This window comes from Lithobates pipiens, unplaced genomic scaffold (genome assembly GCF_037356315.1).
Source record: "Lithobates pipiens isolate NorthernLeopardFrog02 unplaced genomic scaffold, aLitPip1_a1.2 Scaffold_8, whole genome shotgun sequence".
Classification (NCBI taxonomy): domain Eukaryota; kingdom Metazoa; phylum Chordata; class Amphibia; order Anura; family Ranidae; genus Lithobates; species Lithobates pipiens.
In genome coordinates, this window is record NW_027507903.1 from 632149879 (window position 1) to 632175194 (window position 25316).

Consider the following 25316-nt stretch of genomic DNA (forward strand, 5'->3'; position numbering starts at 1 on the left):
ATTGGTGTCACTCTCCCCTCCATCCTGGACATTTTCCATACAGGATGCTCCAGCAAAGCTACTAGTATCGTGAGGGATCCTACCCATCCCTCCCACAGTCTCTTTCAGCTCTTGCCATCAGGTAGAAGGTACTGGAGTATCAAAATCAGGACTGTCAGACTGCTCAACAGTTTTTTCCCCCAGGCTGTGAGAGCCTTCAACTCCAATCCTCTTTGGACCCTCTTCTACAACCTATAAATTGTAACCAGGAATGTCTCATGTCCTTTCCTTTTTAATCTTGAATATGCACTAGACACTTTTATAAACACTTGCTGCTACAAAGACTTTTGGAAACATATAGTATATGTACAGTTACGTAGTTCCCAGATGTGTATAGTTTTTTTTATTGGTGTTTTTATTCTTTGTATATTTATTTATAATTATGTTTAATTTGTATGTAGCACCGTGGCCCTGTAAAATACAACATTTCGTTCTACTGTATGTTCTTATGTGTAGTAGAATGACAATAAAGCTTGACTTGACTTGACATTTTTGGATTGCAGAACATCCAATTACTCTTATCATTTATGTGTTACCTAAAATACACAAGGACCCAAAAAATCCCCCTGGTCGTTCAATTGTACTAATTCTGTTACCATGCCAATAGCCAAATATTTGGATAAATGTCTTATTCCCTTGATTGTTAATACTCGCTCTTACATATGGGATATCCAAGGTTTTGTAAATAAAATAGAGAATTTTACACTCCCACCAGAGGCAATATTGGTCACCTGGGATGTGGCAAATCTCTATACAGCCATCCCACATTAACTTTGTTTTTTTAAGCTTGCCAACTTTTATTAATAAATTCCAAAAAATATTATTACACTCAGATTTTGTTTGTTTTGGAGCTGCTGAGGATAGTTTTAGAGGAAAACATTTTCTTATTCAAAGATACTTATTATTTACAGCTTGCCAGAGCAGCGATGGGTTCTAATGTCACCCCCCCATATGCCAATGCGTTCATGGATATGTTGGAGCATGCATTCATCTATAATTGTAAATTGTTTGAAGATAACTATATATGTACAGGTTCATTGATGATACCTTTGCCATATTAGTGGTTCGCTGCTGACGCCTTTGCCATATGGGTGGTTCATTGATGACGCCTTTCCTTTATGGGAAGGTGACCTTGATTCATTATTATTACAGCTTGCCGGAGCAGCGATGGGTTCTCATGTTGCCCTCCCCAATATGCCAATGCGTTCATGGATATGTCAGAGCATGCATTCATCTATAATTGTACATTGTTTGAAGATAACTGTATATGTACAGGTTCATTGATGACGCCTTTGCCATATGGGTCTGATCAATATTCCTATCGCACACGTTCCTGGTAAGTATGGCTCATAAAATGGTGGGTGCTGCAGCGATTACCAGTTGGGTCCTGGAAACATCAAACAAGCGTACATATTCGCCAGCACACCATGGATCGGCAATTTTCGTCCAAAAAGTTTTAATAAAAAAGATCACATCACAAAGGAAGGTGAAATGTTTTGGAACTGCGCAGGACCCCTTCGTCAGGCATGTGATGACATCACATCACATGGTGTGCTGGCGAATATGTATGCTTGTTTGCCATATGGGTGGTTCATTGATGACGCCTTTGCCATATGGGTGGGCGACCTTGATTCATTATTATTACAGCTTGCCAGAGCAGGAATGGGTTCTCATGTTGCCCTCCCCAATATGCCAATGCGTTCATGGATATGTTGGAGCATGCATTCATCTAGAATTGTAAATTGTTTGAAGATAACTGTATACGTACAGGTTCATTGATGACGCCTTTGCCATATGGGTGGTTCATTGATGACGCCTTTGCCATATGGGTCTGATCAATATTCCTATCGCACACGTTCCTAGTATGTATGGCTCATAAAATGGTGGGTGCTGCAGTGATTACCAGTTGGGTCCTGGAAACATCAAACAAGTATACGTATTTGCCAGCACACCATGGTTCGGCAATTTTCATCCAAAAAGTTTTAATAAAAAAGATCACATCACAAAGGAAAGTGCAATGTTTTGGAACTGCGCAGGACCCCTTCGTCAGGCATGTGAGGACATCACATCACATGGTGTGCTGGCGAATATGTACGCTTGTTTGCCATATGGGTGGTTCATTGATGACGCCTTTGCAATATGGGTGGGTGACCTTGATTTATTATTATTACAGCTTGCTGGAGCAGCGATGGGTTCTGATGTTGCCTCCCCAATATGCAAATATATTCAAAGATATGCTGGAGCATGCATTCATCTATAATTGTAAATTGTTTAAAGATAACTGTACATGTACAGGTTCATTGATAATGCCTTTGCCATATGGGTGGTTCATTGATGACACCTTTGCCATATGGATGGACGACCTTCATTAATTATTATTACAGCTTGCTGGAGCAGCGATGGGTTCTAATGTTGGCTCCCCCCCATATGCCAATGCGTTCATGGATATGTTGGAGCATGCATTATCTATAATTGTAAATTGATTGAAGATAACTGTATATGTACAGGTTCATTGATAATGCCTTTGCCATATGGGTGGTTCATTGATGACGCCTTTGCCATATGGGTGGTTCATTGATGACGCCTTTGCCATATGGTTGGGTGACCTTGATTCCTTATTATTATTTAATTATTACTTGAATTATTTAATACCAGGTCTGAAATGTAATATATCCATCACCAATGAGGCAACGCCATTTCTGGATCCATTATTGTTCATACTGGACAGGCATATTATTAGCGATCTATATAGAAAACCCACAGATCGTAACCAATTGTTAGATTTTTCTAGCTTTCAACCAACTGGGGTATATTTGTCCATGTATGTGGTCATTTGTAGGTATGTGGTTTTTAAAGAAGGGCGAAATCTGTGTTTGTCCGAAATGTCACCATGTATACCATGCCTTTTTTAATGTACATTTTTACATTTTCAATACATTTTTATGTGCAGCAATCCCATCTCTACTTACTGTATATATATATATATATATATATATACACACAGGTGTATCTTATAAAATTAGAGTATCATTAAAAAAGTTTATTTATTTCAGTTATTAAATTCAAATAGTGAAGCTCATATATTTTATATAGAGTGGCGCATTTAAAGCATTTATTTATTTTAAATGATTAAAGGAGTTGTAAAGTCTTAAGGTTTTTCACCTTAATACATTCTATGCATTAAGGTGAAAAACCTTCTGTGCCGCAGCTGCCCCCCAGACCCCCCTTTTACTTACCTGACCCCGGTCCTTCCAGCGACGGGCACGAGCGCAGCAGCTGCAGCCGCTGACTCGAGTCTTCATTGGATAAATTGATAGCAGTGGGAGCTATTGTCTCCCGCTGCTGTCAATCAAATCCAGTGACCCGGGAGTGGGGTCGAGTCCCGCTGTCTGTGTCAAAGGACTCAACAGCAGCACTTGGGAGAGAACCCACACCGCCCCCCCCCCCCCCCATGAAAAGCGCCTCTCCGTGGGGGCACTCGATGAAGAGGAGGAGCCAGGAGTGCCGCTGGGAGACCCCAGAAGAGCAGGATCGGGGGCCACTCTGTGCAAAACCCTTGCACAGGTCCAGTAAGTATAACATATTTGTTATTTAAAAACGAACCTTTACAATCACTTTAAGGCTTACAGCTAGTGAAAACTCAAAGTTCAGTATCTCAGAAAATTAGAATATTACATAAGATCAATGAAAAAAGGATTTTTAATACAGGAATGTTGGCTTAGTGAAAAGTATGTCCATGTACAGTATAGTATGCACTCAATACTTGGTTGAGGCTCCTTTTTGCATGAATTATGGCATCAGTGTGGCTTGGCATGGAGGCGATCAGCCTCTGGCACTGCTGAGGAGTTATGGAAGCCCAGGTTGCTTTGATAGCGGCCTTCAGCTCGTCTGCATTGTAGGGTCTGGTGCCTCTCATCTTCCTCTTGACAATACCCCACAGATTTTCTATGGGGTTTTGGTCAGGCCAGGGGCGGACTGACCATTCGGGCACTCGGGCACTGCCCGAGGCCCCATCAGGGTTGCCAGCCTCAATAAAACCATGGACAGTATGTAAAAATCTGTGTTTTTTAAAAAAAAATTTTTTAAAAAATCCCAAGGTTATAGCTGCCCCGCCTCTTCAGTACCTTTTCAGTGTGTGTATGTGTATACTGTGTGCGGATATTGTGTGTCTGTGTGTGTATACTGTATGTGTGTGTATACTGTGTGGCCCCATAATCTATTGCCTGGGGGCCCTATAATCTCCTATTGCCCAGGGGCCACATAATCTTCTCCTATTGCCCGGGGGCCCCATGAGTTGTCAGTCTGCCTCGGGTCAGGCAAGTTTGCTGGCCAATCAAGCACAGTGATACTATGATCATGTGACCAGATATTGGTACCTTTGGCAATATGGGCCAGTGCCAAGTCCTGCTGGAATATTAGATCAGCATCTCCATAAAGCCGGTCAGCAGAGAGAAGCATGAAGTCCTCTAGAATTTCCTGGTAGAGGGCTGAGATGACTTTGGACTTGATAAAACACAACGGTCCAACGCCAGTAGATGACATGGCTCCCCAAATCATCCCTGACTGTGGAAATTGTTGCATTTGATTTGGAAATCACAGTCCCAGAATCTGGAGGAAGAGCGGAGAGGCACGGGATCCAAGTTGCATGAGGTCCAGTGTGAAGTTTCCAGGGGTGGACATTCCCTCCCACCGCCTGCAAAAACAATTAAGCGGCTGAACTGCCATTATCATTGTTTTTTACGGTGCGGGGAATCGCTGGCAGAAAGATATCTCCACTGAAAGCCCAAGACGTCATATGACGTTCAGCGGTATGGAAGTGGTACTTAGGAGAAAATGGTATCTGCGTCACACATACTTACTGCAGCATCTTGTGCTCCTCTGGGTTCTCGATCCATGGACATCCTTGTAGCATCTTAACCATCTTAAAAAATGCTTCTTTTTTAAATCTACAGAAAAAAAAAACATGTGGTAAGTCGTGATATCAACTATCTGAATAATTATTTGTCCAGAGGTGAGAATAGAAGTTAGGAGACATTAACCACTTCCCACCCGGCCAATGCATATATACGGCCGGGTGGGAGCCGTCTACTCCTGATAGGACGTTCAGGAACGTCCTTCAGAAGTAGCGGGATCGCGCACGCGCGTGCCCGCGCAGCGGCGCGATCCCGATGTGCTCGTGTCACCCGGACACGGCACATCTCAGATCGGCAGGAGGGCTCTGTGATTGGCCCTCCTGATCACATGACGGCCGTGTCCAATCACGACCGTCATGTGATGTAAACAAACAGCCGGTTGCTAGGCAATCGGCTCTCCTCTCCTCACACGGAAGTCATCGCTGAGGAGAGGAGAGCAGAACGCTGCAGCTGGCTGATGATCAACGAGTATGGGCTGCTTTTTACAGCTTTTTACTCACTGATCATCAGTCTAGTGTCAACACACCACACAGTACAAACACAGTCCCCACATATGTCCCCAAAACACACATGTCCCCAAAACATACATGTCCCCAAATAATAAAAACACATGTCCCTAATAATAAAAACATGCCCCCCACATATGTCCCACTAAAATCACATGTCCCAATGATTATCTGCACACATATGTACGTGATCACCTGCACACATATGTACATGATCATTTGCGTACATATGTCCGTGATCACACAAACCAATTATTATACACTTAACGGAATTTTTTTTACCAAAAACATGTAGCAGAATACATTTTGGCTTAAATTTATGACAAAATTTGATTTTATTGGATTTCTTTTCAAATAGAAAAAAGAAAATATTGTTTTTTTTCCAAATTTCCGCTTTTTTTGCGCTTATATCGCAAAAAATAAAAAACGGAGTCGTGAATAAATAACACCAAAATAAAGCTCTATTTGTGCGAACAAAATGATAACAATTTCATTTGGGTACAGTGTAGCATGACCGCGCAATTGTCACTGAAAGTGCTAGAGCGATGAAAGCTGAAAATTGGGCTGGGAAGGAAGGGGGTGAAAGTGCCCTGTATTGTAGTGGTTAAGTAAACCTAATAAGGAACTTCTCTTATTTTCTCCCTTTCGATCTGTTCGCCACTTCCAGGCCAGGCCAATTCTAGCACTCCTCTCCTACATGTAAAAATCATGATTTTCTTTTGCTGGAAATGAACTCCCAACGTTATATTATATATATATATATATATATATATATATATATATATATATATATATATATATATATATATATATATTTTTTTTTTTTTTAGCAGAGACTCTAAAGAATAAAATGGCGGTTGTTGCAATGTGTTAGGTCACGCTGTATTTTTCAAATGCACACTTTAATGGATTTTAACCACTTGCCTACCGGGCACTTGAACCCTCTTCCTGCCCAAGCCAATTTTCAGCTTTCAGCGCTCTCCCTCTCTGAATGATAATTGCGCGGCCATGCGACACTGTACCCATGTGACATTTTTATCATTTTTGTTTTCACACAAATAAAGATTTCTTTTGGTGGTATTTAATCACCACTGGGGTTTTTCTTTTTTTTTGCTAAACAAACAAAAAAAGACAGAAAATATTCATAATATTGCAAACCTGTAATTTTTCTCCTTCATTGATGTGCGCTGATGAGGCTGCACTGATGGGCACTGATAGGCTGCACTGGGAGGTACTGATAGGTGGCACTGATAAGGGTGCACTGATTGGCTGCACCACTCACTGGTGGGTGGGTACTGATGAGGCTGCACTGATAGGCTGCACTTGTGGGCACTGATGAGGCTGCACTGATGGGCATTGATAGGTGGCACTGATGAGGTGGTACCGGTGGGCACTGATGAGGCTGTACTGATGGGCACTGATAGGCTGCACTGATAGGCACTGATAGGTGGCACTGATAAGGGTGCACTGATAGGCTGCACCACTGGTGGGTGGGCACTGATGAGCCTGCACTGATAGGCTGCACTGGTGGGCACTGATGAGGCTACACTGATGGGCACTGATAGGCTGCACTGATAGGCACTGATATGTGGCACTGATGGGAACTGATGAGGCAGCACTAATAGGTGGCACTGATTGGCACTGAAAAGCGGCACTGATGGGCACTGATAGGTGGCACTGAAGGGCATTGATAAGTGGCACTGATGAGCTGCACTGATAGGCACTGATGATGCAGCACTGGTGGGCAATGATGAGGCTGCACTGATAGACGGCACTGAAGGGAACTGATAGGCAGCACTGAAGGGCCTTGATAAGTGGCACTGATGGGCACTGATGAGGTGGCACTGGTGGGCACTGATGATGCTTCACTGATAGGCGGCACTGATGGGCACTGATAAGCAACACAGAGCTCTGTACAGAGGGAACAATCTCTCGGTTTCTTATCCCTGCAAAGCAACACAGGGTTATGTACAGAGGGAACGATCTCTCAGTTTCATATCCCTGCAAAGCAACACAGGGTTATGTACAAAGGGAACAATGTCTCGGTTTCTTTTCCCTGCAAAGAAACACAGGGTTCAGTACATAGGGAACGATCTCTCAGTTTCTTATCCCTGCAAACCAACACAGGGTTATGTACAGAGGGAACAATCTCTTTGTTTCTTATCCCTACAAAGCAACACAGGGTTCTGTACAGAAGGAACGATCTCTTGGTTTCTTATGCCTGCAAAGCAACACAGGGCTCTGTACAGAGGGATCGGTCTCTTGGTTTCTTATCCCTGCAAAGCAACGCAGGGTTATGTACAGAGGGAACGATCTTTCAGTTTCTTATCCCTGAAAAGCAACACAGGACTCTGTACAGAGGGAACAATCTCTCGGTTTATTATCCCTGCAAAGCGACACAGGGCTCTGTACAGAAGGAATGATCTCTTGGTTTCTTATCCCTGCAAAACAACACAGGGTTATGTACAGAGGGAACGATCTTTGTGTTTCTTATCCCTGCAAAGCAACACAGGGCTCTGTACAGCGGGAACAATCTCTCAGAGAGAAGAAACAAAGAGATCTGCAGTAAAAAGCAGCACATGATACACATTTGTTAGACACACATTTAACCCCACCGTTGCCCCTAGATTGTCATTAGTACAGTGACAGTGTATAGTATTATTAGTGATCACTGATCACTGTATTAGTGTCGCTGGTGATGTCAGTGACAGTTATGCCGCGTACACACGATCAAACAATCTGGTGGAAAAGTCCGGCAAACTCAAGTCCGCCGGACAATCCGTGTGTAGCCTCCGGCGGACTTTTTTTACCCAAAAGTACGGCGGACTTAGAAAGTAGTTTTGCACTCCAATTTTACCGCCGGACTTGCATTTCGGCGGACAATCTGGCCGTGTGTATGCCAGTCCACCGTACTTTTGAAATAAACTGACTTTTCCCACCCGGAGAAAAGTCCGCTCATTTTGAGCGCGTCTCCAGGTAGACGGGGCCAGCGAAGGAGGCGTCGCTGGCCCGTCACCTGGTATGGACTTAAAGGGGAACCCCAACGCCAAAAAAATCGGCGTGGGGGTCCCCTCCAGGTCCACATCAGACCCTTGTCCGAGCATGCTACCCGGCCGGCCAGGAAAGGGGGGGGACGTGCGAGCGCCCCCCCCCCTCCTGAGCCGTACCAGGCCGCGTGCCCTCAACATGGGGGGGTGCCTTGGGGAAGGGGGGGCTGTGCGGCCCCCCACCCCAAAGCACCTTGTCCCCATGTTGATGAGGACAAGGGCCTCTTCCCGACAACCCTGGCCGTTGGTTGTCAGGGTCTGCGAGCGGGGGCTTATCGGAATCCGGGAGCCCCCTTTAATAAGGGGGCCCCCGGATACCGGCCCCCCACCCTATGTGAATGAGTATGGGGTACAATGTACCCCTACCCATTCACCTGTAAATAAAAGTACAAAAAAACACAACACACAAGGGTTAAAATAGTTTATTGCACGGCTCTGGGGGTCTTCTGTCCGTCTTCGGGGGTCTTCTCTCCGACTCTTCCACTATCTTCTGCTAGCTCTTTTGCTAGCGGAGGAGCCCGGCTTTCTTCTTCGCGGTTGCCCTCTTTTTCCGACTTCGGGGGTTTTGTCCCCCTCTTCGGTTCTTCTTGCCGGGCCACCGCGCCTTCTTCTAGCTCTTTTACAGGCGGTGGCCCGGTCTTCTGCCGCCGCTGTCGCTGTCTTCTGTTCTTCTCTTCAGATGTTGCCTCGTTGCTCTCTCTGCTCACAATAACGGGGACACGGCGCGCGGCGACTTATATAGGGACATCACCGGATGATTTCCCCGCCCAGTATGATGTCACAGTCCCAGAGGATGCTGGGACTGTGACATCATACTGGGCGGGGACATCATCCGGTGATGTCCCTATATAAGTCGCCGCACGCCGTGTCCCAGATGGACAGAAGACCACTGGAGCCGTGCAATAAACTATTTTAACCCTTGTGTGTTGTGTTTTTTTGTACTTTTATTTACAGGTGAATGGGTAGGGGTACATTGTACCCCATACTCATTCACATAGGGTGGGGGGCCGGTATCCGGGGGCCCCCTTATTAAAGGGGGCTCCCGGATTCCGATAAGCCCCCGCCCGCAGACCCCGACAACCAACGGCCAGGGTTGTTGGGAAGAGGCCCTTGTCCTCATCAACATGGGGACAAGGTGCTTTGGGCCACGCGCCCCCCACTTCCCCAAGGCACCCCCCCATATTGAGGGCACGCGGCCTGGTATGGCTCAGGAGGGGGGGCGCTCGCTCGTCCCCCCCTTTCCTGGCCGGCCGGGTAGCTTGCTCGGGCAAGGGTCTGATGTGGACCTGGGGGGGACCCCCACTCCGATTTTTTCAGAGTTGGGGTTCCCCTTTAAGTCCATACCAGGTGTCTACCTGGAGACGCGCTCAAAATGAGCGGACTTTCCTCCGCGTGTGTGGGCGAGTCCATTCATTTCAAAAGTACAGCGGATAGTCCGGCAGACTTAGTATGCCGTATCAGTCCGCTGAAAAAGTGCCGTGTGTGGGCAAATAGCCCGTTCGGAAAGTCGGGCGGACAGTCCAGCGGGAAGTCTGCCGGACTACGTCCGCCGGATAGTCAGCTACATGTGTGTGGGCCGCATTAGTCAACCTTCTGGAGGTCAAGTGGTTAAAATAATCCCTGGTGATCTATCATTGATGGTCTTCAGGAACTTCATGTTATGGAATGACAACTGTCTCCCTATTGTGTTCCTGCGTTGTCACTTTGTCACATGCTCCCCCTGGTGGAGACTTCACAGGCATGGTCCGCTGCTGTTGTTATGGGGAAATCAGTGCTGAGCAATGATGTGCAGATAACAATGGAGTGCATGTAGACCGTGCGAGGCTGAAACAAGCTGGGGGAGATCACAGATATGGGAAATAATTCTACACAATATCCCCACCATTGTGCAGATGGCAAGACTATTACTTATAGAAAGGAGGTCCATCTCAATGGACACAACATTTTCCACAAGTTCAGGCAATTCAAACTGCAAATCACACAGCAACACGGAGTGTATCTAAGATCCTCCACCGACAATGCCCTCCAATCCTCCACCAACAATGTCCTACGATCCTCCACCGACGATGTCCTCCAATCCTCCACCAACAATGTCCTCTGATCCTCCACTGACGATGTCCTCCGATCCTCCACGACAATGTCCTCCGATCCTCCACGACAATGTCCTACGATCCTCCACCAACAATGTCCTTCGATCCTCCACCGACGATGTCCTGCGATCCTCCACCAACAATGTCCTCCAATCCTCCACGGATGATTTCCCTCGATCCTCCACCAACAATGTCCTTCGATCCTCCACTGACGATGTCCTCCGATCCTCCACCAACAATGTCCTCCAATCCTCCACGGATGATTTCCCCCGATCCTCCACCAAGAATGTCCTTCGATCCTCCACTGACGATGTCCTCCGATCCTCCACGACAATGTCCTACGATCCTCCACCAAAAATGTCCTCCGATCTTCCACTGACGATGTCCTCCGATCCTCCACTGATGATGTTCTACGATCCTTCACCAACAATGTCCTTCAATCCTCCACTGACGATGTCCTCCGATCCTCCACGACGATGTCCTCCGATCCTCCACGGACGATTTCCCCCGATCCTCCACCGACGATGTCCTACGATCCTCCACCAACAATGTCCTTTGATCCTCCACCGTCGATGTCCTGCGATCCTCCACCGACGATGTCCTCCGATCCTCCACCAACAATGTCCTCCGATCCTCCATGGACGATGTCCTACGATCCTCCACCGACGATGTCCTACAATCCTCCACCGACGATGTCTTCCGATCTTCCACTGACGATGTCCCCCGATCCTCCACTGACGATGTCCTCCGATCCTCCACTGACGATGTCCCCCGATCCTCCACTGGCGATGTCCTCCGATCCTCCACTGACGATGTCCTCCGATCCTCCACTGACGATGTCCTCCGATCCTCCACTGACGATGTCCTCCGATCCTCCACTGGCGATGTCCTCCGATCCTCCACTGACGATGTCCTCCGATCCTCCACTGGCGATGTCCTCACACCTTCAGCATTTATATCACTATTCATATAATAACAATGCTTTCTTTATTGTACTCTGAGGAATAAAACACACAGAAGAATCCGACAACTCACATCTTCATTGTAGAATGTAATAGAAGAGTGTTTACACGGGAACATTCATCAGCTGACAGCGCCGCTCCTATTTTCCTGGACCTGTAGAAAACAACTGGATATTAGAATACCAAATATTCTACCTCTCCTCAAACCTCCCTGCTTCTCCTCTTTCCTCCCCTCCCCACCGCTGCTCTCCTCTCCCCAACCCTGCCCTCCTCTCCTCTCCTCTCCCCAACCGTCCCCTCCTCTCCTTTCCCCAACCCTCCCCTCCTCATCTCCTCTCCCCAACCCTCCCCTCCTCTCCTCTTCCCAACCGACCCCTCCCCTCCTCTCCTCTCCCCAACCCTCCTCTCCTCCTCTCCTCCTCTCCTCTTCCTTCCTCTCATCTTCCCTCCCCTCCCCACCCTTACTCTCCTCTCTCCAACCCTCCCATCCTCTCCTCTCACCAACTGTTCCCTCCCCTCCTCTCCTTTCCCCAACCCCTCCTCCTCCTCTCCTCCCCTCCTCCCCTCTCTCTTCTTCCCTCATCTCCTCGTCCCCAACCCTCCCCTCCTCTCCCCAACCATCCCCTCCTTTCCTCTCCTCAACCCTCCCCTCCTCCTCCCCTCCCCTACTCTCCTCTCCCCAACCCTCACCTCCTTTCCCCAACTGTCGCCTCCTCTCTTTTCTCCAACCCTTCCCTCCTTCTCTCCTCCCCTCCTTCTCTCCTCCCCTCCTCTCCTCTTCCCTCCTCTCCTTCCCCAACCCTCCTCTCCTCTCCCCAACCGTCCCCTCCCCTCCTCTCCCCAACCCTCCCATCCTCATCTCCTCTCCTCCCCTCCTCTTCCTTCCTCTGCTCTCCCCAACCCTCCCCTCGCCCCTCTCCTCCCCTCCTCTCCCTAACCCCCCTTCCCTCCGATCCCCCCCTTTTCTCCTCTTCTCTCCTCTCCTCTCTCCAACGCTCCACCCCCTCCTCTCCCCAACCCTCCCCTTCCCAGTCCTCCTCTCCTCCCCCCAACCCTCCCCTCCCCCTCCTCTCCTCTAACTCCCTCTCCTCTCCCCAACCCTCCCATCCCCCTCCTCTCCTCTCCCCAACCCTCCCATCCCCCTCCTTTCCTCTCCCCAACCCTTCCCTTCCCTCCCTACTCCTCCTCTCCTCTCTCCAACCTTCACCTCCCCACCCCTCCTCTCCTCAACCCCCCCCTCATCTCCTCTCCTCTTCCCTCCTCTCCCCTCTCCTTTTTTTCTCATCTGCCCTCTCCTTCCCTCTCTTCTCTCCTTCCTCTCTTCTCTCCTCCCCTTTCCCCTCTTCTATCCTCTCCTCTCCTCTCTCCTCCTCTCTTCTCCTTTCCTCTCCTCTCCCCAACTGCCCCCTCCCCTCCTCTCCTTTCCCCAACCCTCCCCTCCTCCCCTCCTCTCCTCTCTCCAACCCTCCCCTCCTCTCCTCTCACCAACCGTCCCCACCCCTCCTCTCCTCTCCCCAACCCTCCCCTCATCCTCTCCTCCCCTCCTCTCCTCTCCCCAACCCTCCCCTCCCCTCCTCTCTCCAACCCCCCCTTCCCTCCACCCCTCCCCTTCTCTATTCTTCCCAAACCTCCCTTCACCCAGCCCTCCTCTCCTCTCCCCAACCCTCCCCTCCCCTCCTCTCCCCCTCTCCCCAACCCTCCTCTCCCCCCTCTCTTCTCCCCAACTCTCCCCTCCTATCCTCCCCCCCGCTCCGTCCCCATCCCTCCTCTCTCCTCTCCAACCCTCACCTCCCCACCCCTCCTCTCCCCAACACTCCCCCCTCCTCTCAACCCTCTCCCCTCCACTCCCCCCCTCTCTCCTCTTCCTTCCTCTCCTCTCTCCAACCCTCCCCTCCCCCTCCTCTCCCTAACGCTCCCCTCCCAGACCTCCTCTACCCAACCCTCCCCCCCTCCTCTCCTCCTCCCCCTCCTCTCCCCAACCCTCTCCTTTCCTCCCCAACCCTCCCCCTCCTCCCTTATACCCTCCCCCTCCTCTCCTCTTCCTTCTGCACCCCTCCTCTCCACTCCCCAACCCTCCCCTCCTCTCCTTTCCTCGATCGTCCCCTCCTCTCATCTCCCCAACCCTCCCCTCCTACTCTCCTCCCCTCCTTCTCTCCTCCCATCCTCTCCTCTTCCCTCCTCCCCCTTCTCATCCCCTCCCTTCCTCTCCCCAACCCTCTCCCCCCTCCTCTCCCCAACCCTCCCCCCCCCTCCCCTTCTCTCCTCTTACCTCCTCTCCTCTCTCCAACCCTCCCCTACCCCTCCTATCCTCTTTCCAACCCTCCCCTACCCCCTCCTCTCCTCTCCCCAGCCCTCCCTTCCCCACCCCTCCCCTCTTCTCTTCCCTCCCCTCCCCCTCCTCTCCTCTCCCCAACCCTCCCTTCCCCACCCCTCCTCTCTCCTCTTCCCTCCCCTCCCCCTCCTCTCCTCTCCCTAACCATCCCCCCTCTCCTCTTCACTCACCACCCCCCTCCTCTCCTCTCCCCAACCCTCTCCTCCCCTCCTCTCCTCTTCCCTCCTCTCCTTCCTTCTCTCCTCCTCTCTTCTCTACTTTCATTTCCTTTCTTCTCCTCTCTCCTTTCCTCTCCTCTCTCCTCTCTCCTTTGTCCTGTCCTTTCCTCACCTCTCTTCGCTCCTCTTCTTTCCTCTCCTCTACTTTCCCCTGCACTCCCATCTCCTCCCCTTCTCTCCTTTCCTCTCCCCCCTCCTCTCCTCTCCCTTCCCCCTTCCTCTCCTCTCCTCCCCTCTCCACTTCCCTCCTCTCTACTTCCCTTTCTCCTTTCTGTCCTTCCTCTCCTCTCCCCAACCTTCTCCTTTGCACTTCTCTCCTCTCCTCTTTCCTCTCCCCGTTCCTCTCTCCTCTTCCCTCCACTCCCTTCTCCTTCCCTCTCTCCTTTTTCTTCCTCTCCTCTCCTCTTCTCTCCCATTTCCTCTTCCCTCCTCTGCTCTCCCCTTTCCTCTCCTCTAACCTCCCCTCTCCTCTCTTCTTCTTTCCACAGCCCAACCTGCTCAGTTCCTCCCCTCTTCTCTTCTAAACCCTCCTCTCCTCTCCTATTTTCTCCCCTTTCCTTTCTTCTCATCTGCTCTACCCTTTCCTCTCCTCTGCCCTCCCCTTCCCTCCTTTCTCCTCTGCCCCCTCAGCTCTTTTCTATTCTCCTCTGCCCTCCCCTCTCATCTCCTCTCCTGTCCTCCTCTTTCCTCTTTTTCCAAACCCTCCCCTCATCTTCTCTCCTCTTCCTTCCTCTCCCCTCTCCTTCTCTCATCTCCCCTCTCATTCCCTCTCTCCTCTCCTTCCTCTCTTCTCCCCTCCCCTTTCCCCTCCTCTGTCCTCCCCTCTCCTCTCCTCTTCTTTCTTCAGCCTAACTCCCCCTCCTCTCCTCCCATCTTCTCTCCCAAATCCTCCCCTCTTCCCTTTCCTCTCCTCTCCCCTTTCCTCTCTTCTCCTCTGCTCTCCCCTTCCTTCTCCTCTGCTCTCCCCTTTCCTCCCTTCTTCTCCTCTGCCCTCCCCTCTCATCTCCTCCTGTCCTCTTCTTTCCTCTCCCCAACCCTCCTCTCCCCTCTCCTCTTATCTCCTATCCCCATCCCTCCCATCCTATCATCTTCCCTCCTCTGCCCTCTCCTTCTCTCCTCTTCCCTCCTCTCCCCTCTCCCTCTCTCCTCTTCCCTTCTCTCCCCTCTCCTTCCCTCTCTCCTTTCCTTTCTCTCTTCTCCTCTCTCCTCCCCTCTCCTCTCTTCTCCCCTTTCCTCTCCTCTCCTGTCCCCTCCCCAACCCTCTCCTCTTCCCTTCTCCTCTCTCCTCTTTCCCTTGCTTTCCTTTCCTCTCCTACACCCTCCCCCTCCTCTCCTCTCTCCTTCCCTCTCACCTTTCCTCTCTTCTCACCTCTATTATCCTCTCATCTCCCCTCTCCTTTCCTCTCCCCTCCTCTCTCCTTCCTTTTCTCCTTTCCTCTACTCTCCACTCTCCTTTCCCCTTCTCCATGCTTCTCCTCTCCTCCCCTTTCTCCTTGCCTCTCCTCTCCCCCCCCACACCTCCTCTCCTCTTCTGTGCTTTCCCCTCTCTCATTTCCTTCCTGTCTTCTCATTTCCCCTCACCTCTTCCTTCCTCTCCACTCTCCTCATCTCTCTCTCCCTTCCTCATATCTCTCCTCTCTCCCTTCACCTTTCCCCTCTCCTTTTTTCTCCTATCCCCTTTCCCCTTTCCTTTCCTCTCTCTTTCATTTTCATCTTTGTTAACTTTTTCCCCAATTCGCAACCCCAGTTTTCACTGAGAGGTTACTAATGTTTGGGATTTTAGCTAATTTCTGATGGGTCGGTTCCCCTTTTTTAGTTTTCCATCGACCTTAATTTGGTGTTTTCAACGACTGGCCCCGGTCATCCTTGTGGGACTTTAATTTTGGACTGTCCCACTTGGGACCTGTGCTTGCCGCTGTTGCTGTACTGTTTTGCCTTCTATATTATGGCTTTTGTACACGTCATGGCTCTACCTTGGTCCTTCCCCCCACTTGAGACGACTTGAGGAGTTTATTCTCCCCCCCACGGGCGGACATGTGGCTTTCAGGGGAGATGTTCTATTAGTCATGTCCCACCTACCCCACCGTGGACAGTCTGTCCCGTTGGGGAGGAAGCAGCGCACATGGAGTTGTGCGCTGTGCTGATTGCCTGGCTCGGAAGTTTGTTTCCCCCTCTCAGAACTGTAAGGGCGATGGACGGGAACTGTCTGTTGCTTGAGTTCCCGCCCCGCCACGCCCACCAAGCGTCCTCCCCTCGCATTCTAGCTCTTGGCACGAGCGGACGTTGTTCTGCGCACGCGCGGTCTTCGCGCCTGCGCAGTACCAGGTGGGGACACTGATTGGGAGCGCACAACAGTGCCTTATCACTTCCGGGTTGGGGGTGTTTTAAGGCGCCGCTGTTTGAATGAATTTTTCAGAGCGGCGCCGTTTTGGGAGAGAGACGCACACATATACTAGGATCCTGTCTTCAAGGTAAATATAACCACTGCACTGCCATCCTCGCTCCTCAGATCCATATTGTCCACTAATTTATACACTGCTATCCTTTAAACTTCTTATTTAGAACAAATTTCCATATTATCTTTTGGGGCAACTTCTGAAGATTTGCTTGGATCTCCAAATTACAGTGCAGTGTGTCATCTCTGACTTAGTTCCCTTGCCATCTTTATAGAAACAGTGGTAGGCTCTGTTTATATATTTAATCCCCCTTTTTTTCTAGTCCTGATCACTTAACAATTTAGACCATGAACCACTGGGTGTTTGCCTTGGCTTGACTGACTTTACCAAATTCTTACATCCTAAATCTTTTCAATCTCTTTTCAAGTCCTTCGTTCATGGTCTATTAAACTGTTCGGTATATATCTTTATAAGGACTGTGTTATTATATTTTTCTAGTTGCTTACCGCACAGTGCGTCTCCCCATATTCCATACACCCCCCGTGTCCGCCCCCAGGGGGAGCACCCTAAATTTTGGGTGTCTCGCTTTTGGTCGCTCCAGGGTCAAGGGGTCTGAAGGGCTCCAGGTGAGTCATGACGTTTCATTATAAATATTAACTCTGGATGTACTATATGGTTCTTATTTGAGATTTTTGTATCTATTGAATTGTTATACTAGTATACATGCTTTTTTGTTTATATCAAACCTATAGGTGACGTTTCCTGAAGAAGCGGCGTTTTCAGTGCCGCGAAACCGGTCGTTTTTCATTATCCTTGTGTAGGTAATTATAATAAAAAGTTATTGAATTTTTAGTTTTAATTAATTATTGGTTTATTATACGATACCGCAATAGTCCCTATTGTTCCCACATAAAAAAAACTCTCTTAGGAAAATCCCCTCCAGAGTCTTTTCCTAGTTTTTGAGCTTCACGCTCATCTCCTTTTGCTATATATACTAAATGGGACGATGGTATCTTGTTTAATGTGAGGCTTCCCCATTATTCCTTTCCTCTCCTCTGTTCTCCCCTTTCCTCTCCTCTTCTTTGCTCTCCCCCTTTCCACTTCTCTGCCCTCCCCTCTCCTTTCCTCTTCTTTCCTTAGTCTAACCCTTCCCTCCCCTCTCCTCTCCTCCCCTCTTCTCTCCCGAATCCTCCCCTTTCCTCGCCTCTCTCCTTTTCTCTCTTCTCCTCTGCTCTCCCCTTCCCTATCCTCTGCCGCCTCCTTCTCTCCCTCTCCTCTCTTCTCCTCTCCTCTGCCCTCCCCTCTCATCTCCTCTCCTGTTCTCTTCTTTACTCTCTCCAACCCTCCCCTTCCCTCTCCTCTTCTCCCCTCTCCTCTTATCTCCTCTCCCCATCCCTCCCCTCCTATCATCTTCCCTCCTCTGCCCTCTCTTTCTCTCCTCTTCCCTCCTCTACCCTCCCCTTCTCTCCTCATCCCTCCTCTCCCCTCTCCTTTTCTCCTCTTCCCTCTTCTCCCATCTCCTTCCCTCTCTCCTTTTCTTTCTCTTCTGCCCTTTCCTTTCCTCTTCTGTCCCCTCCCCAACCCTCTCCTCTTCAATTCTCCCCTTTCCTCTTCTTTCTTTTCCTTTCCTCTCCTCTCCTCTCTCCTCCCCTCCTCTTCTCTCTCCTTCCCTCTCTTCTTTCTTTCCTCTCTTTTCCTCTCCCCTCCTCTCCTCTGCTCTCCCCTTTCCTTTGCTCTGCCTTGCCCTCTCCTCTTCTTTCCTCTTCCCAACCCTTCCCTTCTCTCCTCCTTTCTCCTCTCCTCTCTCTTTTCCTCTCCTCTCCTCTCCCCTCTCTTCTTTACTTCCTCTCTTCACTCGTCTGCTCTCCACTCTCCTCTCCTGCCCTCTCCCCTTTCTTCTCCCCTCTGCTTTCCTCTCCCTTTCTCCTCTCCTCTCCACTCTTCTTCACTTCCTTTCCTCTCTATTTTCCTCCCCTACTCTCCTTTCATCCTCTCCTGACCTCTTCTCTCCTCTTCTCTCCTTTCCTGTTTTCTCCTTTCCCCTCCCCCCCCTCTTTCCTCTCCCCTGTCCTCTCTCCTTTCCCCTTTACCCTCTCCTTTCCTTCTCTCCTTCCTTTCCTCCCACCTCTCCTCTCTACTCTCTTCTCCTCTCTCTTCTCCCTTCACCTCTCCCCTTTCCTTCCTTTCCTCCCCTCTCTCCTCTCCTCTCCCCTTTCCTCTCTCCTCTCCTCTCCCCTTTCCTCTCTCCTCTCCCCTTTCCTCTCTCCTCTCCTCTCTACTCCCCTTTCCTCTCTTCTCTCCTCTCTTCTCCCCTTTCCTCTCTTCTCTCCTCTCTTCTCCCCTTTCCTCTCTCCTCTCCCCATTTCCTCTTTCCTTTCCTTTCTTTTCCCGTCCTCTCCTTTTCTCTCCTCCCCCTTTCCCCTCTTCAATTCTCTCCCCTTTTTCAACTCCCATTTCCTCTCCTCTCGTTTCCCCTTTCCTCACTCCTCTCCTCTCCCCTTTCCCCCCTCCTTTCCCCTTTATTATCTCCTCTCCTCTCCTCTTCTCTCTCCTCCTTCTCCTTGCTTCTGAGCCCCACTGCTGCATCCATTGACACAGACCCCTCCATCGTCACTGTGTTTGATTGACAGCACTGATAGCCAATGGCTCCCGGTACCCCAACAAAGCCAGTGAGACCCAAAAGTGAGGGGGGGGGGCACAGCGCGGATCGAATGAGGGCTCAGGTAAGTAAAAGAGAGGTGGAGGGTGATTATGGCTAAACATTTTTTACCTAATGAAAAGAATGCATTAAGTTAAAAAATGCTTAGGCTTTAGAACCACTTTAACTGAACAAGCTGAAGTTAGAAGCAGATTTTGCGCTCTTCGGTTTTTGTAAATCAACCTCAAAATATTACCCACTTTTTTTGGTAAAATGTAAAAGATAGGGTTATATTGAGTAAATATATACCAAACATGTCAAGCCTTAAAATTCTGCACGCCTGTGAAATTACGGTAAATTTCAATACCCAAAATTGTCCAAAGGTCAACGTTTTTTAAAGCCCCTAAAGGTCATCAGTTCGGGATTAACCATGAATGATGGCCCTAGAATTGGTGGTCTCACTTTGGCATACATAGAGATACACAATATGTGTAGTGCAATAGTCATTGTAATGCTGTGTACACACGATTGGACTATCCGGCGGACTTAGTCCGGTGGACAATCCGCCGCACTTTTGGCGGAGGTCCGCCGGACTTTCCAAATGAACAGACTTGCCCACACACAGACTAAAGTCTGTTCATTTTGAACATGACTTCAGGTACGACGGGACTAGAGAAGGAAGTCAATTTCGCCGCTTTCATCATCTCACAGTCCCGGGATGCTGGGACTGTGACATCATAAGGGGCAGGGTCACTATGTGACAGCACCCGGTGACCACGCCCCTTATGCCTATATAAGTTGCTGCGCAACGTGTCCCTGGCATTACAGCGGGAGAGAGCGTTGTGTCAAAATCAGAAGAAGAGAAGAAGGAAGAAGAAGACAGCAGCGGCAACAAACGAGAAGACCGGGCCAACGCTAGTAAAAGAGCTGAAAGAAGATGGAGGAGGAGCCCGGCAGAACCAAGGAGTGGGAGAAGAGGCCGGAAAGCACGGAGAAGTCGGAAGAAGACCCCCGAAGCTGGAAGAAGACCCCCGGATGGCGATGATGACGAAGGAGAAAGCCGGGCTCCTTGGCTAGCAAAAGAGTGGCAAAAGAGCTGAAAATAGCGGAGGAGCACGGCGAGAAGACCGCCGAAGTCGGAAGAAGACCCCTGGAGCTGCCTAATAAACGACTTTAAAAGAAAAAAAACTGTGTTGTGTGTTTTTTTATTGACACTTTTTCCCCCCCCAGGTGAATGGGTATGGGGTACGATGTACCCCATACTCATTCACATAGGGTGGGGGGCCGGGATCTGGGGGCCCCCTTATTAAAGGGGGCTCCCGGATTCCGATAAGCCCCCCACCCACTGATCCAGACAACCAACGGTCAGGGTTGTCGGGAAGAGACCCTTGTCCTCATCAACATGGGGACAAGGTGCTTTGAGGTGGGCGGGCTTCCCCCAACTTCCCCAAAGCACCCACCCCCCCCATGTTGAGGGCACATGGCCTGGTACGGTTCAGGAGGGTGGGTGTTCGCTCATCCCCACCCCCTTTCCTGACCGGCCAGGCTGCGTGCTCAGATAAGGGTCTGGTATGGAATTTAGGGGGACCCCCCACACCGTTTTTTGGCATAGTGGTTACCCTTAAAACCCATACCAGGCGACTGGGCTCACAAGGTGTCAAACTCGCCAATGAAAGCGGCGACATTGACTTCATTCTCTAGTCCCGTCGTACCTGAAGTAATTTGGAAAGTCCGGCAAACTAGCACACAGACGAGCGGATTGTCCGCCAGCAAGCAAAGTCTGCCGAACTTTTGGGAAGAAGAAGTCCACCGAAGTCCACACACGGTCAAATTGTCCGGCGGACTCTGGTCCGCCAGATAGTCCGATCGTGTGTATGCGGCATCAGTGTAGCCAACACGCACATTTATGATTATTTGTGTGTACATGGGGCTATGAAAAGGTTTTTGGGAGGTTTTTTTTTTTTAGTTTTATTTATTTATTTATTTTTTAATATACAGACCTATATGAAGGGTAGTATCCCATATGGGAACAGTACCAACATCCCTAACACAATAGCCACAAATGTAACTAGCATGGACCTTTAGCAGTACCAGGACACATTTTCTCACAAAAGCATTTTTTGTATTTAGTTCCAAACACAAATGGTTCCAATTTTAATCAAACACGGCTGGTGTACATACATATTAGTAGCCCAACATTCGAACAATACAACCCTTAATCTGTTTTCCTAGATGGAAATATACCACATTCATATCTTTCCATGATAATCATAATACACAGATTTCTGCTCAAGGCGTTTTGTGGCCTCCATATACCACTTGTTCAGGAGATCATGGAGGACATGCAGGTTAGGTTGTACCATCAAAGCAAATCAGCCTAAATTTAAAGCAGAAGCTGGACCGTGTCTAGAAGGGCTATGCACCCATGGTGCTTCGCCCTGTTTGGTAGACCATTATCACACAAAAATCTCTGCACCTGGCTTGGTGCAGAGCTGGGCAAACAAGATGTTAAATTACCATTGAGGGAGCAATTCCATCGAGGGAAGTGAAAACCCGACATGGTCCTTACTCCTTCTCCCATGTCTCTCTGCCCCTCTCTCTACTTCTACACTCACGTGTCTTGAAAGTATATGCACCCATGGAGCTTCGACTCAGTTAGTAGACAATTTTACACATAAACCTCTATTCCTGGCTTGGCACAGAACTGGACACGCAAGATGTTGGCTTGCCAGCAAAGAAAGCAATTCCATTAAGGTAAGTGAAAACCTGAAATAATCCTTACTCCTTCTCTAATATCTCTCTGCCCTTCTCTCTACTCCCACACTCTTATGCAAAGGATGGAGGTCCACCAGACTTCAGTATTATTTAACCTCAAAGACTTATCTAACCTCAAAGACGTATCTAACCTCAAAGACTCAGTGGTGTCCAGGGTCCTGGCTGGCTCTGCAGACTCTAATAGAAGAGGTAACTCAGTACTCAGGATCAGGAGGAGCTTCCAAGGCCTCACCATTATAGGGTATAGAACAATGGTAATAGAGCAGATTGGGATATCTCAGGATGTACAGTTCCAGCGAGGAAACAGGTTCATTAAGGTAAGTTAAAGCCTGACTTGGTCCTTACTCCTTCTCTCATGTCTCTCTCCCCCTCTCGCTACCCCTACACTCACATATCATGGATGGAGTGCACCACACTTCTCCAGTATTGCCTAACCTCAAATACTTACCGGTGGTGTCCAGGTCCTGGCTGGCTCTGCAGACTCTGGTAGAAGAGGTAACATATCAATCCAATACTCAGGATCAGGAGGACCTTCCAACGTCTCAACATTATATAGTATAACACTATGGTAATAGAGAAGATTGGGATATCTCTGGATTAATTACACTCTGGGCAGGTATAAAGGTGTGTCTTTATTACCACAGAAACTTTGCAATGCTTATGACACATAAACCTATATCCCTGGCATGTTGCAGAGCAGGACATGCAAAATGTTACCTTGCCTTTGGTGGTGTTCCCAATCAGTGAAAGAGCAATTCTATGAAGGTAAGTGAAAACCTGACATGGTCCTAACTCCTTCTCTAATATCCAGGGCCGTTTTTAAGGCAGGGCAAAAGGGGCAGCTGCCCTGGGCCCTGTCATTGTTGTGGGGCCCAAAGCAGCTGCCTCATACTTGCCAACTATCCTGGTTTAAATTCCCTCGTCCCTTGAGGTTTTAGTCATGTGCTGTGTCCCTATATCTCAGTGTGAAGTGCTGCTACTAATGCTGCCCAGCTTTGCCCTATTGTTGTGTAAAGATGACTCACCTGCAGACCCTGTGTTTACATGTAAATTACCGGCATTGATATGTAAATAGGGGCATCCGGCATTGATATGTATATCATGCCCCCCCCCCCCCGAGGTCATATCCACAGTAATCTCTAGCAACCAATCAACAAGCAGAAATCATATGCTGTAACCTCTATCAAATAATCAGTGAGCCGTAATGTGTGCTGTAACCTCTAGCAACCAGTCAGTGAGCAGTAGTGGTACACTGTAACCTCTAGCAACCAGTCAGTGAGCGGTACTGATACACTGTAACCTCTGGCAAACAATCGCAATAGCTGCCTGATCTGATTCAGTAAACTGATTTTGCATCTAGCTGCTATTTATTGTATGTCTTGGAGCAGGTGGAAAGCAAAACTGTATGGGGGGCCCAAGAAAAGTTTTGCCCAGGGTCCAATCAATATTAAAGACGGCCCTGCTAATATCTCTCAGCCCCTCTCTCTACCTTTACACTCACATACATGCCTTGAACAAATAAAGGCCCATGATGCCTTGACCCTGCCAACCAGCAAAGGAGCAATTCTATTAAGGTAACTTAAAGCCTAAAATGGTCCTTACTCCTTCGATAATGCCTCTCTGCCCCTCTCTCTATGATTACACTCATATGCCTTGAAGAAATAAAGGCCCATGATGCTTTGAACCAGGCCAATCAGTGAAAAAGCAATTCCATTAAGGTAAGTGATAGCCTGACATGGTCCTTACTTCTTCTCTAATGTCTCTCTACCCCTCTCTCTACCCCTACAATTACATGCCAATGATGGAGGCCACCACACTTCTCCATTATTATCTAACCTCAAAGACTTACCAGTGGTGTCCAGGTCCCGGCTGGCTCTGCAGACTCTGGTAGAAGAAGTAACATGCCAACCCAGTACTCAGGATCAGGAGAACCTTCCAACATCTCATCATTACGGTATTATATGGTATAACACAAAAGTGATAAAGCAGATTGAGATATCTTAGGATGTGCAGTCAGTTTTTTTGTTAGGTGAACATGGAAAGGTGTGTCTTTATTATCATAGATCGTAATAGAACACCTTATGTAAACTTTATTAGAGAATTCCACAGAATTGTTGCCATGCTTATCACAGATAAACCTCTATTCCTGGCTTGGCGCACAGCTGGAATGCAAAATGTTGCCTTGCCTTTGGTGGTGTGCAACACCCTAAGTAAACTAAGAAAATTCCATAGAATCTTTCCAGTGCCTTCAAAGATCTACAATATGGTTACCATTCATCTGAAAAAGTAATGTTTGTAAATAATATGTGTAGCGGCACCCCTGTAGGGCCTGCGGGTGTGGTTGTAGCAATCCGCCAATCACCCAAAAGACAATAAACAGTCAGTTGCTTTGTTTTCTTGATTTTATTTATGGGATAAACTTGGAGAGATATGAGGGATGTATGAGATGCCCATAAAGATTTCAGAAGGATCGGTTATCGTCCATAGCCTTGGCCTTGTTTATGGACTTCCCCTGTAAGAGTCCACACTACAGACTATTGCCTTTTCTGTTATCTATCTGACTGAAGATTTTCTACTCATGGCTTCCAGTTAACCACTTGGCGCCCAAGCTACGTCATATGACGTCGTGGGCTTTGTGGTGTAATATCTGAATGATGCCTGAGGTTACAGACAACATTCAGATATCGGCATTTTCAGCCGGCGATTCCCTGCACCATAAGAACAATCATAGTGGCTGTTCCGCCACTTGATCGTTCTTGCATGCGGCGAGAGGGGACGCCCCCCTCCTGCCACCCTCCGGTGCTTGTACCGACTCACCGCTTCCATCAGTGAGTCAGTCACAGGATCCGCCGGCCCCCGGATGATACCATAGAGATTTCCAGCGGACCAGATGGTCCCCGGAGTCTCTATGATCGTTCGGAGGCCGGGCGGGATGTTATGACGTCACGCCCGGCCTCTGCATTCAAATTAACGGCGCCGCTTTGGCTAGGAAGCCAGGATCATTTTTTTTTATTTTTTTTTTAGGCTTCCCAGCCTAGAGGTGAGATATGGCGTCTTATTGACCCCATATCTCACTGTAAATAGGTCCGGGCGTGCCATATTACTATTACAAGGGATGTTTACATTCCTTGTAATAGGAATAAAAGTTTTCAATTTTTATTATTTTTTTAAAGAGTCAAACTAAAAAAATAAAAATAAAATTAACAATAAAAAAATAAATAAATTTAAAGCGCCCTTTTCCCCGTGAGCTTGTACGCAGAAGCGAACGCATACGTAAGTCCCGCCCACATATGAAAACGGTGTTCAAACCACACATGTGAGGTATCGCCGTGAACATTAGAACGAGAGCAATAATTCTAGCCCTAGACCTCCTCTGTAACCCAAAACATGTAACCAGTAA

General features: G+C 48.7%; 1 protein-coding gene across 1 annotated transcript in view; it reads right to left on the reverse strand.

Annotated features, from left to right (window-relative positions):
- The window catches only part of LOC143964092 (alpha-2,8-sialyltransferase 8F-like), a 39205-nt gene extending 15323 nt beyond the window's left edge, over positions 1-23882 (reverse strand). The window contains exons 1-3 of the mRNA XM_077473800.1: positions 23766-23882; positions 11631-11711; positions 4899-4985 (exon numbers count right to left, since the gene is read on the reverse strand). Coding sequence (XP_077329926.1) covers positions 4899-4985; positions 11631-11711; positions 23766-23866 — 269 coding nt within the window. The 5' untranslated portion in view covers positions 23867-23882. The remainder of the gene's footprint in view (positions 1-4898; positions 4986-11630; positions 11712-23765) is intronic.
- Between the last annotated feature and the right edge of the window lie 1434 nt (positions 23883-25316).